The sequence below is a fragment of the Rana temporaria genome, chromosome 1 (genome assembly GCF_905171775.1).
Source record: "Rana temporaria chromosome 1, aRanTem1.1, whole genome shotgun sequence".
NCBI lineage: Eukaryota > Metazoa > Chordata > Amphibia > Anura > Ranidae > Rana > Rana temporaria.
The window spans coordinates 135154890-135171392 of NC_053489.1; the positions used below are offsets into that span (position 1 = coordinate 135154890).

At 41.8% G+C, this 16503-nt stretch overlaps 1 protein-coding gene across 4 annotated transcripts in view; it reads left to right on the forward strand.

The window, feature by feature from the left end:
* The window catches only part of FER (FER tyrosine kinase), a 353477-nt gene that overhangs the window by 83746 nt on the left and 253228 nt on the right, over positions 1-16503 (forward strand). For all 4 annotated transcript variants that reach the window (XM_040343195.1, XM_040343168.1, XM_040343185.1 and 1 more), the window contains 2 exons: positions 620-757; positions 13611-13730. In XM_040343195.1, the coding sequence (XP_040199129.1) occupies positions 620-757; positions 13611-13730 (258 nt within the window). The remainder of the gene's footprint in view (positions 1-619; positions 758-13610; positions 13731-16503) is intronic.

Here is a 16503-nt window from a genome sequence, read left to right on the forward strand (position 1 = left end):
CAATTTGTTTTTACTATGCAAATGGAAACAAGTCAGTTTTTTGACACACTTAAAGGGGTTGTAAAGGAATTTGTTCCCCTAAATAGCTTCCTTTACCTTAGTGCAGTCCTCCTTCACTTACCTCATCCTTCCATTTTGCTTTTAAATGTCCTTATTTCTTCTGAGAAATCCTCACTTCCTGTTCTTCTGTCTGTAACTCCACACCGTAATGCGAGGCTTTCTCCCTGGTGTGGAGTGTCGTGCTCGCCCCCTCCCTTGGACTACAGGAGAGTCAGGACGCTCTCTGTTGCAGATGGAGAAAGGAGCTGTGTGTTAGTGGGTGTCCTGACTCTCCTGTAGTCCAAGGGAGGGGGCAAACACGACACTCCACACCAGGGAGAAAGCCTCGCATTACGGTGTGTAGTTACAGACAGAAGAACAGGAAGTGAGGATTTCTCAGAAGAAATAAGGACATTTAAAAGCAAAATGGAAGGATGAGATAAGTGAAGGAGGACTGCACTAAGGTGAAGGAAGCTATTTAGGGGGGGAAAAAAATACTTTACAACCCCTTTTGCTTGATCTTGTATGATTTTTTTTCATTTTATTTTTTATAAATGCTGAATATTTTGTTCTACTCCAGGAAAGGAATCTTTGACGAATATTGCCAAATTACCAGCCTTGTGTCTGACGAAATTGTGTCGGTGCACAAAGAAATCGAGGTGTGTGTTCAAGAAATAAACCCAAGCGTGGAGTATGAGGACTTCATTCAGAAAAACAGGTTTGCTTTTAGTTTTAGTAAATTGTGTACTGATGCTTTAGCTAAACACTTGAAAATCAGGCCAATTGTGACATTTCTCACATACAAGTAAAAATCTGCATTTTTTGCTAGAAAATTACTTTCTGAAAGCAAAGTTCCTGGAGCATGAAATGGTGAGTGTTGCAATTTTTAAGGTCACACAATATTTTGCTCAGTGGTTTATCAAACATGAATTTTAGTGCTCACAAACATTATATGATGTTTTACTGAGTAAATGGATATCTAATGGGTCATGCTTTAAAATTATGCAAACCTGTGTAACGACAACAAACTACGGCACTTAATCTCTGTGAGTGATAATTTAAAAGCCTTTACCAATTGCCAGTTTAGAGTTGGACAGTAGCTCTGGTGCTAGAATTATTGCTCTCACTCTTTCCTGTGCTGCAATCGCCATTTACATATGCGTGTGGGACCTACATTGTCTTTTACATATAAGCACAGGGCATATGGGTACTTAAAATTTTATTAAAATGTATTATTTTCACCATGTCTCTTTTAATTACATTTTTTTTTTTTTGCTTGGGCTTTATTGTTATCGCAAGGGATGAACGACATTCCTTCTGATTGTACAAGCTGTGACAGCTTCACTTTATGGAGTGACCTGGAGTCTATTAGACTTCACACCTCTCCTCTGTCCTACAAAGCAGCCAATCAAACCAATGTTGGTTTGAGCAGCTACTTTACGAGCCATTAATGGCTTTTAAAGAAACAAATTGGTAGTGACAAAATCCTCATCGCTCCTGCTTTCTGAAGTCACTGAAGTGGGGAAGAAACTTCAATTCTTTCCACTTCTCACAGTGCATCTGATGCAACAGGTTACTTTGTTCTGAAGTTACTGGTGGAATGGAAGAGCTCAGGAAAGACAGTGGGCTAGAACAGCACTGCCTGTAAAAGGGATCTGGTGGCTGTATAGCTGCTAGAATCGCTTTTAATTTATAGAGAATTACTGGCTGAAAAGAATGATGCAAGTATCATGGCTGCAGCTGCAATCCTGGTATAATCATGTGTATGTATGTATGTATGTATGTATGTATGTTAGGACTGTTACTGACTACAATTTTTGTGTTCGATTAATCGATCAACTAATTTCGATTAATTATAACTGTAATGTCGTCATCTCCCCCACTGTAATGTCCACGTCTTCTCCCCCACTGTAATGTCCACGTCATCTCCCCCACTGTAATGTCCACGTCATCTCCCCCACTGTAATGTCCACGTCTTCTCCCCCACTGTAATGTCCACGTCATCTCCCCCACTGTAATGTCCACGTCTTCTCCCCCACTGTAATGTCCACGTCTTCTCCCCCACTGTAATGTCCACGTCATCTCCCCCACTGTAATGTCCACGTCATCTCCCCCACTGTAATGTCCACGTCATCTCCCCCACTGTAATGTCCACGTCATCTCCCCCACTGTAATGTCCACGTCATCTCCCCCACTGTAATGTCCACGTCATCTCCCCCACTGTAATGTCCACGTCTTCTCCCCCACTGTAATGTCCACGTCTTCTCCCCCACTGTAATGTCCACGTCTTCTCCCCCACTGTAATGTCCACGTCTTCTCCCCCACTGTAATGTCCACGTCATCTCCCCCACTGTAATGTCCACGTCATCTCCCCCACTGTATATACGATTGTCTGCTTGCTTACCACTACACAAGCAGGCAGATCCACGAGCAGTTGAGGCGGGTGATGATATCAGTGCGCCGCTCACCTAGGCTGCCGCCTGATGTACCAAGATGGCGGCTGCTCCGGAGCTAGACCGAAGCTGCGGCCTTTCCTACGGGCTCAATCCGCGGATCAGCACACGATCCGCGGATTGAGAGGTGAGTACCGATCAAAATAATTTTGATCGAGCAAAAAAATTTACGATTAATCGAGAAATTAATCGTTAATTTTCGCAGCCCATATATATATTACACATACACACACACACACACACACACACACCAAAACTGAAGAAATTACACTTTTTATTATTATACAGGATTTATATAGTGCCAAGAGTTTGTGCAGCGCTTTACAACATCAGGAAAGACAGTACAGTTACAATACAATTCAATACAGGAGGCATCAGAGGGCCCTGCTTACAGTCTAGAAGGGAGGGTTAAGTGGAGCAAAGGGTAGTAGCTGTGGGGGGATAATCAAGAGAACAAAAAGCGGCGCCCTCTAAGCGTAGTATAGGCTTTATTAGAAGAACAACATAAACATCAATTCTAATGAGGATACTACTCACAAGACTGCAGGGGGTACAGGCATATCAAGATAAGATATCATCCGTGGCTGGCTTCCGGGGTACATGGGCTGGTAGAGAACCAGCGAAGTGTACAGTCACGGAGACCAAAGGTGTGGAGTTTTTTGAGGAGGAGGGGGTGGTCAACTGTATCAAAGGCAGCAGAGAGGTCTAGAAGTAGGAGTACAGAATAGTGTCCCTTAGTTTTGGCCGTTAGTATATCGTTAGTTTTAGGAGAGCACTTTCTGTGGAATGTTGAGGACGAAATCCAGACTGAAGGGGATCAAGAAGGTTAATATTGGCAAGGTGGACGCTTAGTCAGTTGTAGACTAGACGTTGAAGGAGTTTGGATGAAAAGGGGAGCAAGGAGATAGGGCGTAGGTTGTCAAGATTAGATGGGTCCAATGTGGGCCTTTTAACCACTTCCATACAGGGCACTTATACACCTTCCCGCCCAGACCAATTTTTACCTTTCAGCGCTGTTGCACTTTGAATGACAATTGCGCGGTCATGCTACACTGTACCCAAACTAAATTTTTATCATTTTGTACCCACAAATAGAGCTTTCTTTTGGTGGTATTTGATCACCTCTGGGATATTTATTTTCTGCAAAAAAAATTAAAAAATGACCGAAAATTTAGATTTTTTTTTGTTTCTGTTATAAAACATTGTAAATAAGTATGTTTTCTCCTTCACTGATGGCCACTGATGGTACTGCACTGACGGGCACTGATAAGGCGGCACTGATGGGCGGCACGGATGGGCACGGATAGGCGGCACGGATGGGCTTGGATAGGCGGCACGGATAGGCGGCACGGATGGGCACTGATAGGCGGCACGGATGGGCACTGATAGGTGGCACGGATGGGCATAGATGGGCACTATTGTATGTGTTGTACTAATGGATGCCAAACAATGCCTGCCAATCAGTGATGCCCATTGTGGGCACTGATTGGCATCCATTGCGGCACTGATTGGCATCCATATTTGTGTCCTATTCATCCCTGGTGGTCTAGGGTGGTATCTTTTTTTTTTTCTTTTTTTTTTATCCCTGGTGGTCTATATGGCCATCCCTTGTGGTCCAGTGGGCATCCTCGGGGGGGGGGGGGGGGCTGCGCTGATAATCGATCAGCACAAACCCCCCCTGTCACAGAAGCAGCCGGTCGGCTTTCCTCTACTCGCGTCTGACAGACGCGAATGAGGAAAAGTCGATTACCGGCTTTTCCTATTTACATCGTGATCAGCCGTGATTGGACACGGCTGATCACGTGGTAAAGAGTCTTAGTGAGAGACTCTTTACCTTGATCGGTGTTGCGGGGTGTCAGACTGACACCCTGCAACAACGATCGCCGCGATGCGCGCCCCCGGGGTCACGCAGCGGTTTAGAATCCTGATGACGTCATATGACGTCCAGTCAGGATTCTACAACCACTTTGCCGACGTCAATATGTCATTGGCGGGCGGCAAGTGGTTAAGTATGGGGCTGACAAGTGCATGTTTCAAAGAGTTGGGGAAGATGCCAGAAGAGAGGGAGAGATTGAAGTTGTGGGTTAGAGAGTGTAGAATAGAGCCAGAGGGTGAATGTAGCATTTGCGAGGGAACAGGAACAAGGGTGGCAGGTGGTAAGATAGACATTAGCAAGTAATTTAGCAACCTCGTCTATAGAGGTGGGGTTGAAAGGGAAGTAATGATTGTACCTGTGAGCATGAGGTGTATAGCATGGAGGGTATCTGAACATAAAAAATATAACTTTTTGCTACAATGAAAAGTAGTGCAAGTTTGCTGTCCCCTCAAAATAACTCGCACTCAGTTCCCCCTACACTGGCTTCATTTTGGGTTGAACAATTTTTGAGCCCTGTTCTCAGTCTCTGCACCATTCTTGGTGTAAAGAATTTTCTATAGACTTACGTGGGGGCCAACATTTAACACCAAGAAGAAAAGGAAGTAGATGTGCGTGACTTAGGTCTATTGTACTGGGGTTTAAATCTGAATCCCAAGAATTCAGACACTATTTAAAATCTGGAAAAAACTTTTTCTAGTAAAGAAAAAAAACACTGCGCAGAATAAACCAAAAAATAAAATAAAAAAAGTGCTGCCAAGTACCAAAAAATTGTAGATACAAAATTTTAAAGATGAGTGAATAGGAAAAAGGTACAGCGCAATGAAATAAATAAAAATAAATAAATATAAATAAATAAATGTGAATTGAAAACCTGCACAGGAAGCGCCAGGTTTAAGTGAGGGGTAATAAGATAATTGAATGGACAATGAAAACCAATCAATTAAATGTGATCAATGATAAAAAAATAATATATGAAAATTAGACCAATAAATTTTGACATGTCATTGGAAATTCTTAAAAGAGTGCCAAAGTAAATTCCACAAACCAATGTGCAATAAAAGAAATTTTAAAAAACAAGAATCAAAAAAAGAAAAAAAAGGACTATAGTGTTAAAATAGTCTTTTGTGATGCTAAAAGAAAAAAGTCCACAAGTGATAATCCAATGCAGCGCTGTTTCTGTGATACTCTAGACGTGACACCAGACATATCCTGAACAGACTCTCCACCAGAAAAAGGACACCCAGGTGTTGAGGTAATGTAGTCTCCTTACCACACTAAATGACCGCTACAGCGATCGGGATAAGCTCAGGTAGAAAGGTCTCCCACTGAGACTAGATGGTAAGGAATCCTGAATGGGTCCTGTGCTGTTGCCTCCAGAATCCAGCTCAAAGGGAAAAGATACAAGAAACATCCCCCATAGCGTAATAAAGTTTCAACTGGCAATATTTATTATAGCTGTAAACTGTATACACTCACATTTAGGGTAAAATGACATGCGAATAGGAACCAGAGCGACTGGCTGTAACATCAAATCTCGGCGTCTCTTCCACACGTTCTCCCGCTGTCTCTGCTCGTGTAGTTGGACGTGATGATGTCAGAACGCTAGCCACGCCTACGCGTTTCGTCACAGATTGACGTCTTCGGGGATTGGCTGCGGCGTTCCTGACCTCACGTCCGCCCTTATATGTCACCGATCCGCCATCTTGAAAGAGGGAAAAACGGACAGGATCGGTACTGCCCTTCTAAATTCCCAATCTTCATTGCTGAAAACAAGGGAATAACACAGAGAGGGCTACGGGGGCTGACACAGTCAGTTAGTTATACCAAAAGGCCAGATGCAAAGCACAAAAGAGTACCACCATCATGTGGAAAAAACTGGACATAACATATTGGGTCTTAGTGGGAGACAGCGGGAATAAGTGCTGCCATCATGTGGCCAAACGGAAGAAGACAGAAACTTTACAAGTTATAGTATTTATAGAGCATGACAATAATGGGAGAACCAGGAAGAGACGCTAAGAGATATACAAATCTTGAATATACATAAAAATATTTATATTATATAAAAAGGTTGTGATAATTTAATTTAATTTAAAAAGGACCACACAACTGTTAAAACTCATTAACAGTATAAAAATAAAAAATTAGAATTTGGCAAAAAATTCTAATGTTAAAAATGTCCTAAGGGGACTCAAATGTTTGGAATTGAATGGCAACACATTAAGTGAGTCTAGATGACTTATAAAATCCTAGAAAGTGAGGATCACTAAGAATTGTTAATGAAACTGTTCACATCCCACTCGACATTAAGTCCATGTGGGATGTAACTTTTCATATTGAAAATAAGTTGGGTCTCTATCCTAGAGATAGAGCGTACCTTGTTAATGCCCCGCCAATGAGGCTGTAGTTTGACAATGGGGACAAACAAAGTTCCTTCCAGATTTCTTTTATGACATATGTCGTAGTGTTTGGACAAATTGTGCTTGGGGTAACCTCGTCTGATGTTGCCTACATGTTCCTCAAGTCGTACATGTACTTCCCTTTTTGTCCGTCCAATATACTGTTTAGTGCACGGACACTGGATTAGGTAGATAACATGGTCGCTAGAACAAGTGATAAAGGAATCCATAGGAAAAGACTTAAGAGTCTGAGTAGATTGAAATGATTCAATTCTACGACCCTGAAATTGGTTCACCTTACAAACATTGCACTTCCTGCACGGGAAGAAGCCCTTCATAGTCTGAAAGAAGGAAATAACATTTGGAGGATTAATGACATTGGGTGCCAATTTGTGGTGTAAGGATGGTGCTCCTCTATATAGAACTACCGGTTTATCCGGAATTACTGGTCCAAGTATTCGGTCGTTCTTGAGAATATTCCAATATTTGTTGAAAATCTTTTTTACTGAAAAATACTGGTTGGAAAAGCCGGTAATCATAGAGCAACCAAAGCGATTGTCGCGTATACGGCCCGGTTGACCTTGTTTGGTAAGCATGGTCTTTCTATCAATATTGGCAATTTGTCTAATAGTGTCATTTATTTTAGACTCTTTGTATCCTTTTTCTAGGAATCTAGCCTTCAAAACTAAGGCCTGCTTATGGTAGTCATCAATATTAGTGCAATTCCGCCGAATTCTTTGGAATTGTCCCTTAGGGACAGCATTGAGCCATGTAGGGTGATGGCAACTCGTTAGAGGGATAAAAGCATTTCTATCTGTCTCTTTAAAGAAAGTACTGGTAGAAAAAACTCCATCCTTAATGCAGATATTAAGATCCAAAAAGTGTATTTCCTTATCACTGGCTTCTGATGTGAGACGTATCCCTCTATTATTAGTGTTCAGGGAAGAGATGAACAATTCAAGGGAAGTGAGGTCTCCTTCCCAAAGAATCAGAATATCGTCTATGTATCGCTTCCAAAGACGTAATTCTTTGGGCGGATTCAAATCTATGACCTCTTTCCCAATGGGCCATGAACAGGTTTGCCAAACTTGGAGCAAATTTGGCTCCCATTGCAACACCACATTTTTGTAAAAAGAAGTTGCCATCAAACCAAAAATAATTATGTTGAGTTGCAAAAATAATGAGATTAATGATAAAATCCTTCTGTAAAATACCCAATGATGGGTCATCTTGAAGATAAAATCGTACTGCTTCCAAGCCATGTTCGTGAGAAATGATCGTGTAAAGTGAGTTTACATCAGTTGTAGCCATAATGTAACCCTCTTTCCACTGTAATTCGGCCAAAAGATTAAGGACTTGTACGGAGTCTCTCAGGTAGGAAGGAGTTTGAACAACCAATGGCTGGAGAAATTCGTCAATGTATTTTCCAATTCTCGATGTGATAGAATCGATCCCACTTATTATTGGGCGGCCAGGGGGATTAATCGGGCCCTTATGTATTTTAGGCAGATAATACATGATGGGGATCCTGGGGGCAGATGGAATCAAAAAAGCCCTCTCTTTCTTGCTCAGTATGCCTAAAGCTGATCCCTCATCAAGTAATTCTGTCAAGGCTTTTTTGTATCCATTTGTAGGATTATTGGCCAACCTACCATAAGTGGCTTCATCGGCCAGTAGTCTCTTCATTTCTATCAGGTAGTCATCTTTGTTAAGGATGACTACCCCCCCCCCCCCTTTATCTGCCGGGCGGATTACTATTTAGTTTCTGTCACAAATGGATTTGAGATTGTTTTGAAAATCTTGACAGTTTCGAAACCTTGGGGCCTTTAGCGCAACAATATCCTTCAGAACCATCTCTTTGAAAACTTGAATGGACGGTGCTATGAAGCCAGGGGGATTGAATGTGGACGCATTGGCAAGTTGAGTGTGTTTTATTTGATTAACATTAGAAACTGAAGGAGAGATAGGGCAAGAGGTCTCTGATGTAACCTCGGTTGTGATACAGGGATCATTAGGAGGGCTTGGGACTGCCACAATGTTTTGCAGAGCCACACTAGGAATAACCCTATTGGAATTTCCAATAGGATTGAGAAGGAAATGCCTTTTTATGCTCATTTTTCTTATGAACTTATGGGCATCTATGAACGTTTCGAACTTATTAAGTTTGTGTGGAGGTGCAAATTTTAAGCCCTGGTTCAATACATATTGTTCGCCTTTTGATAGCTGTATATTACTCAGGTTAAATACCCCACTAATGTTTATAGTTTCTTTTTTCCTTGCCTGTATCCTACTGCCCCCTCTAGAGCCTCTCTTTCCTTTTGACCCCTTTTGTCTCGAAGCGTGGCCAATTGAAAAAAACGAGACCGATCATCTATATTTGGATTTAACATAGGCCTTGGTTGTTCTAGGTTAGATCCAGTGGCATGTTCATTGGGTTGGCTTGTCAGCCAAGATGCACCCACATCCTCCTCCAAAATATCATCCTGATTTTGGGACAGGATTCGAAATCTATTTTGGGTAGAAACCGGATTTGGGATAGGAGCCAGATTGGAACTTTGTATATGTTGACGAGGTTACCCTAAGCACAATTTGTCCAAACACTACGACATATGTCATAAAAGAAATCTGGAAGGAACTTTGTTTGTCCCCATTGTCAAACTACAGCCTCATTGGCGGGGCATTAACAAGGTACGCTCTATCTCTAGGATAGAGACCCAACTTATTTTCAATATGAAAAGTTACATCCCACATGGACTTAATGTCGAGTGGGATGTGAACAGTTTCATTAACAATTCTTAGTGATCCTCACTTTCTAGGATTTTATAAGTCATCTAGACTCACTTAATGTGTTGCCATTCAATTCCAAACATTTGAGTCCCCTTAGGACATTTTTAACATTAGAATTTTTTGCCAAATTCTAATTTTTATTTTTTATTTTTATACTGTTAATGAGTTTTAACAGTTGTGTGGTCCTTTTTAAATTAAATTAAATTATCACAACCTTTTTATATAATATAAATATTTTTATGTATATTCAAGATTTGTATATCTCTTAGCGTCTCTTCCTGGTTCTCCCATTATTGTCATGCTCTATAAATACTATAACTTGTAAAGTTTCTGTCTTCTTCCGTTTGGCCACATGATGGCAGCACTTATTCCCGCTGTCTCCCACTAAGACCCAATATGTTATGTCCAGTTTTTTCCACATGATGGTGGTACTCTTTTGTGCTTTGCATCTGGCCTTTTGGTATAACTAACTGACTGTGTCAGCCCCCGTAGCCCTCTCTGTGTTATTCCCTTGTTTTCAGCAATGAAGATTGGGAATTTAGAAGGGCAGTACCGATCCCGTCCGTTTTTCCCTCTTTCAAGATGGCGGATCGGTGACATATAAGGGCGGACGTGAGGTCAGGAACGCCGCAGCCAATCCCCGAAGACGTCAATCTGTGACGAAACGCTAGCGTTCTGACATCATCACGTCCAACTACACGAGCAGAGACAGCGGGAGAACGTGTGGAAGAGACGCCGAGATTTGATGTTACAGCCAGTCACTCTGGTTCCTATTCGCATGTCATTTTACCCTAAATGTGAGTGTATACAGTTTACAGCTATAATAAATATTGCCAGTTGAAACTTTATTACGCTATGGGGGATGTTTCTTGTATCTTTTCCCTTTGAGCTGGATTCTGGAGGCAACAGCACAGGACCCATTCAGGATTCCTTACCATCTAGTCTCAGTGGGAGACCTTTCTACCTGAGCTTATCCCGATCGCTGTAGCGGTCATTTAGTGTGGTAAGGAGACTACATTACCTCAACACCTGGGTGTCCTTTTTCTGGTGGAGAGTCTGTTCAGGACATGTCTGGTGTCACGTCTAGAGTATCACAGAAACAGCGCTGCATTGGATTATCACTTGTGGACTTTTTTCTTTTAGCATCACAAAAGACTATTTTAACACTATAGTCCTTTTTTTTCTTTTTTTGATTCTTGTTTTTTAAAATTTCTTTTATTGCACATTGGTTTGTGGAATTTACTTTGGCACTCTTTTAAGAATTTCCAATGACATGTCAAAATTTATTGGTCTAATTTTCATATATTATTTTTTTATCATTGATCACATTTAATTGATTGGTTTTCATTGTCCATTCAATTATCTTATTACCCCTCACTTAAACCTGGCGCTTCCTGTGCAGGTTTTCAATTCACATTTATTTATTTATATTTATTTATTTTTATTTATTTCATTGCGCTGTACCTTTTTCCTATTCACTATTTAAAATCTGCTGGCTTACTATGAGTTAAGTCTAACAAGGTTTATCTTTTATTTTCAACTGACCGTTATGGTGCGCGTTGAGTACAGCTATCGCTATATTCCTGGTGGTCTGACTGGAGATACGCTGTCTTCTCACACACAGCAACTCTGCCTGCCGCTCCCATTTGCTGTATTTTTCACAGAAGGCTTTGTATTTTGTGAATGGGTTCACATGATACGAAATGCTCTGTGAGGAGGAAGGCGGTACAGGCTCGGCAGCTGCATGCACCTCTGGAGCTACAGAGGTTAAAGTGGAGTTCCAACCACAATTAGCATTTTTTAAATGTATGTCCTTTCATCCTGCGTTTTTATATTATAAATCTGGTCACTTACTATTTTAAAATCCGCCGCCGATCCGCATAGATATTCAAAAAAGATAGTTTATAAAACTATATCTACACCGTTGTCATTTTGCTTGTGGGCATTGTGAAGCCTACAGGCACTTTACTTCCTGTAAGTCTTGGATGGGGAGTGATAATTGGACAGCGCACTGCATCCTGGGAAATGATGACATACATTTCCCAGGAGCATTAGAGGGAGATGATGTCAGAATCCTAGGTGGTTTCAAAGGCAGATTTCGTGGGACCGCATAGCAACAGGCATTTCCAGATGAGTAAAAAAAAAATTTCTTTAGTCGTAAGCTACAGTTTAAAGCAAAATTGTTTTTTTGATGTAACCTCCACTTTAAGGTCCATGAGTATAGTGATGGCTATGCTCCAGCACTTGGTAAAAACGTAAACTGTAAATTAAACAGGCAAGTCCACAAGGTGACATGCACCTTGTTGGGTTTAACCCCTTTTAACCCAGCACATTTTACAAAGTGCCTGAATTCCTGAAGTTGAGCTTTAAAGGCAATAAAGCTGCATACACAAGCCACTTTGTGAAAGAAGATATAGGCCCAGATTCACAACCGAGATACGACGTCGTATCTATGCGCCTGATTCATAGAATCAGTTACGCATAGATATCCATTAGATCCGACAGGCGTGAGTCTCTTACGCCGTCGGATCTTAACTGCATTTTTTTTGACCGCTAGGTGGCGCTTCCGTCGAATTCCACGTTGAGTATGCAAATTGGCTAGATATGCGAATTCCCGAACGTACGCGCGGCCGACGCAGTAAAGTTACGACGTTTACGTTAGGCTTTTCCCGGCGTAAAGTTGCCCCTGCTATATGAGGCTCAGCCAATGTTAAGTATGGCTGTCGTTCCCGTGTCGAAATTTGAAAAAATTACGTCGTTTGCGTAAGTCGTCCGTGAATGGGGCTGGACGTCATTTACGTTCACGTCTAAACCAATGACGTCCCTGCGGCGTACTTTGGAGCAATGCTCACTGGGAAATTCCACCGACGGCGCATGCGCCGTTCTGCAAAAACGTCAATCACGACGGGTCACAGTCGTTTAACATAAAACACGCCCCCCTGATCCAAATTTGAATTAGGCGGGCTTACGCCGGCCGATTTATGCTACGCCGCCGCAACTTACGGAGCAAGTGCTTTGAGAATACAGCACTTGCCCGTGTAAGTTGTGGAGGCGTAACGTAAATCAGATACGTTACGCCCGCACAATTTTACGCGGCTGTACGTGAATCTGCCCCATACTTTTTAAATAAACAGTAGAAGATTTGGTTAGGTTTACGGTTTCCCTTCTTTTTATGAAGTATTAAACTTGCACATAACACAGGGGTGAGGCCTGGACTAGCATGTGGTGAGCAGCAGTAACCAAGCGTTGTCGTGAACCATGAGACAGAAAATGCAGTAAAAATCATACCTTTTAATAAAATAGTAAAAATGGTACAACTGGTAAACATAGTCAGAACAAGCCAGGAAATCGGGGAGTCAGAGGCAGCAGACAGGATCAGGAACCAGAAGGAACGTCAGCCAGGCAAGTCTTATTAAACAGGAACACAGCAGAGAGTTTCTAGATATGTTTGACCAAGGCAATTAATGAAATGAACCAGGCAGTTTAAATAGCCAAGATGGGCTGGCTGTGGGCTTGCTTGATGAGCAGGAGATGAACAGGTGGGCCACTGTGGAATGATGGCAAGTAACCAACAGCTGAGTACAGAGAAGGAAGGACTGAGGATTGTTGTGCTGTACTTCTGATCACATTTCATAGCCTTCACTTCAATTAAGTCCGTTCTAGAAGTAAACCTTACCACACTGCTTACTTGCTCTGTGACCTCTCAATGTTGTAAGCCGCCATGGGATCCACTGTAATTGTGCCTTGTACCTTTCCAACATCGCAAAAAGCTCTGTGGCCCCCCTTTTTTAGGCTTTTGTGGAAATTACTTTTGTAATCCTTAGCATAGGATAGAATTACTTTTATGTTCTGAGAGACCTCTGCCACATTGTGGTCCTCAAAATACATACAAGTTTAAAATCTGGGCTCTGAAATTACTTTGACTGTTCCTTGGACTGTCTATCAAGCATGCAAGTAAAACACATTGGATGATGCTTCAGCTAATCTTTAATCTATTCTAATTCAAATGACTAATTAAAATGTTCTTGATTTCTTTTAATTCCTTGTTTATAATAGGTCACCAGAGTTAAAGAAAGAGGATATTGAATTTGACGTGTCGTTATTAGAAGAGATTGAAAACCTGCAGGCAAATGAAATCATGTGGAACAATCTCACTGCAGACAGCCTAAATTCAATGTAAGAGAAGATTTTATTTAGAGTAATAAACTGTAATGTTCATGACTGAATGATCTATTGGGTTATGTGTTTTTTTTTTTATATAAACCTGTTTATATAAAAAAAAGCTCTGTCATTTCAAAGCCACTGTATCTAATATTTAGGGACTCATTAAAGACAGGAATAGTACCACTGGATTGGCGCAGGGCCAATGTGGTGCCCATATTTAAAAAGGGAACAAAGTCTTTACCAAGTAACTATAGACCTGTTAGTTTAACTTCTATAGTTGGGAAGATACTGGAACGTTTAATAAAAGACCACATGGATGAGTTCTTGCTGGAAAAAAACTATTTAAGCAGCAGTCAACATGGATTCATGAAAGACAGAAGTTGTCAGACAAACCTGATTTCCTTTTATGAAGAGGTAAGTAAAACCCTGGACAGAGGCGTGGCTGTGGACGTGATATATTTGGATTTTGCAAAAGCGTTCGATACAGTTCCGCACACACAGCTCATGTGTAAGGTAAGGTCTACAGGATTGGATATATCAGTTTGTAAATGGATAGAAAACTGGCTGAAAGCCAGAATTCAGAGAGTCGTGGTTAATGATTCTTACTCTGAATGGTCCAATGTTATCAGTGGTGTACCCCAAGGTTCAGTGCTGGGACCCTTACTTTTCAATATATTTATAAATGATATTGGGTCTGAGATCAAAAGTAACATTTCTGTCTTTGCAGATGACACCAAGCTATGCAGTGGAATAACGTCCTTACAGGATGTCTCCAATTTACAAGCCGACCTCAATGCTCTGTCTGATTGGGCGACTAAGTGGCAGATGAGGTTTAATGTAGATAAATGTAAAGTTATGCACTTGGGGGCCAAGAATAGGCATGCATCATACATACTAGGGGGAGTACAACTGGGGGGATCTGTAGTGGAGAAGGATCTGGGGGTTTTAGTTGATCATAAGCTCAATAATAACATGCAATGCCAAGCTGTGGTTTCCAAAGCGAGCAAAGTCCTTTCTTGTATTAAGAGAGGTATGGACTCCAGAGACAGAGATATAATTTTGCCCCTGTACAAATCATTAGTAAGACCTCATCTGGAATATGCAGTTCAGTTTTGGGCACCAGTTCTCAAAAAGGATATAGGAGAACTGGAGAAAGTGCAGAGAAGAGCAACCAAATTGATAAGAGGCATGGAGGAGCTCAGCTATGAGGAAAGATTAGAGGAACTAGATTTATTCACTCTTGAGAAGAGGAGAATAAGGGGGGATATGATCAACATGTACAAATATATAAGAGGTCCATACAGTGAACTTGGTGTTGAGTTATTCACTTTACGGTCATCACTGAGGACAAGGGGGCACTCTTTACGTCTAGAGGAAAAGAGATTTCACCTCCAAATACGGAAAGGTTTTTTCACAGTAAGAGCTGTGAAAATGTGGAACAGACTCCCTCCAGAGGTGGTTCTGGCCAGATCAGTAGATTGCTTTAAGAAAGGTCTGGATTCTTTCCTAAATGTACAGAATATAACTGAGTACTAAGATTTGTAGGTAAAGTTGATCCAGGGTAAATCCGATTGCCTCTCGGGGGATCAGGAAGGAATTTTTTCCCCTGCTGTAGCAAATTGGATCATGCTCCGCTGGGGTTTTTTGCCTTCCTCTGGATCAACTGTGGGTATGAAGTTGGGTGTATAGGATTTTACTGTGTTTTTTTATTTTGTTTTTTGTGGTTGAACTGGATGGACTTGTGTCTTTTTTCAACCTGACTAACTATGTAACTATGTAACTATGTAACTATGTAACTATGTTTGAATTATTTTATGTTTCTCTGCTATGTTTGAGTTTAAGGCCCATTAAATAACATTTCCGTCAGGGTGATAGTGAATGGGGTGCTCTCAGATGCTTTCCCGATCACTAACGGGACCAGACAGGGTTGCCCGCTCTCGCCCTTACTATTTGTGCTTTCCCTAGAGCCATTCCTGTGTCATGTGACACTAAACCCGCGATCCATCTAAGTCGGCTATTAGACTGGTGCCGACATAAAGACACCAAAATTTGGACATGGCTGGAACAAGCACAGACTGTCACTCCCCTCCAGAGGGCCCCATGGTGCTTTGCAGCTTTACCACGGAACCTCAAACGCCAACCTCTGATTGGCACCACCGTCAAAAAATAAGTGCACAACTGATATCTCACTCCTCCCTTTTTACCCGTCATTCAATTCTACGACCCATATTGGGTAATTCCCAGTTTGATCCGGGCATGAGAGACGGGAAGTTCTGCGATTTGCATGAGGCGGGGCTGTTTCAAGCCTCCCACTTCGGCGCCATGGGTCGGAGGAAAACGGTTGTGGAGCTGTCAGATCCTGATGGCCAGTTCCGTCTGGATTTCATGAGAGCCCTTCAACCTAACCACTTTCTTACCAGCCTACCACCTCCCACAACTACCAACCAGCCCCTCACGTCTCTGGAGGAACTCTGTATAGGGACGGAAGTGCTGTCACCCTCACTGACATACAATGTACTCATCAAACCACCAGGGGAAATGGAGCTTCCAAACCTCACCAAGTGGGAAAGGAAACTGAATTGCACTTTCCCACATACTTAAATTTACACACAAATCCTCCATGTGCACAAAGATTCAGGAAACGAATTACAAGCCCCTCACGCGCTGGTATAGAACCCCAGCCCTATTAAATACATTAAATAAATTTTTTCCTACAACATCAGATCTTTGCTGGCGCTGCCAAAAGGAAAGGGGCAGACTACTGCACATTTGTTGGTCCTGCCCC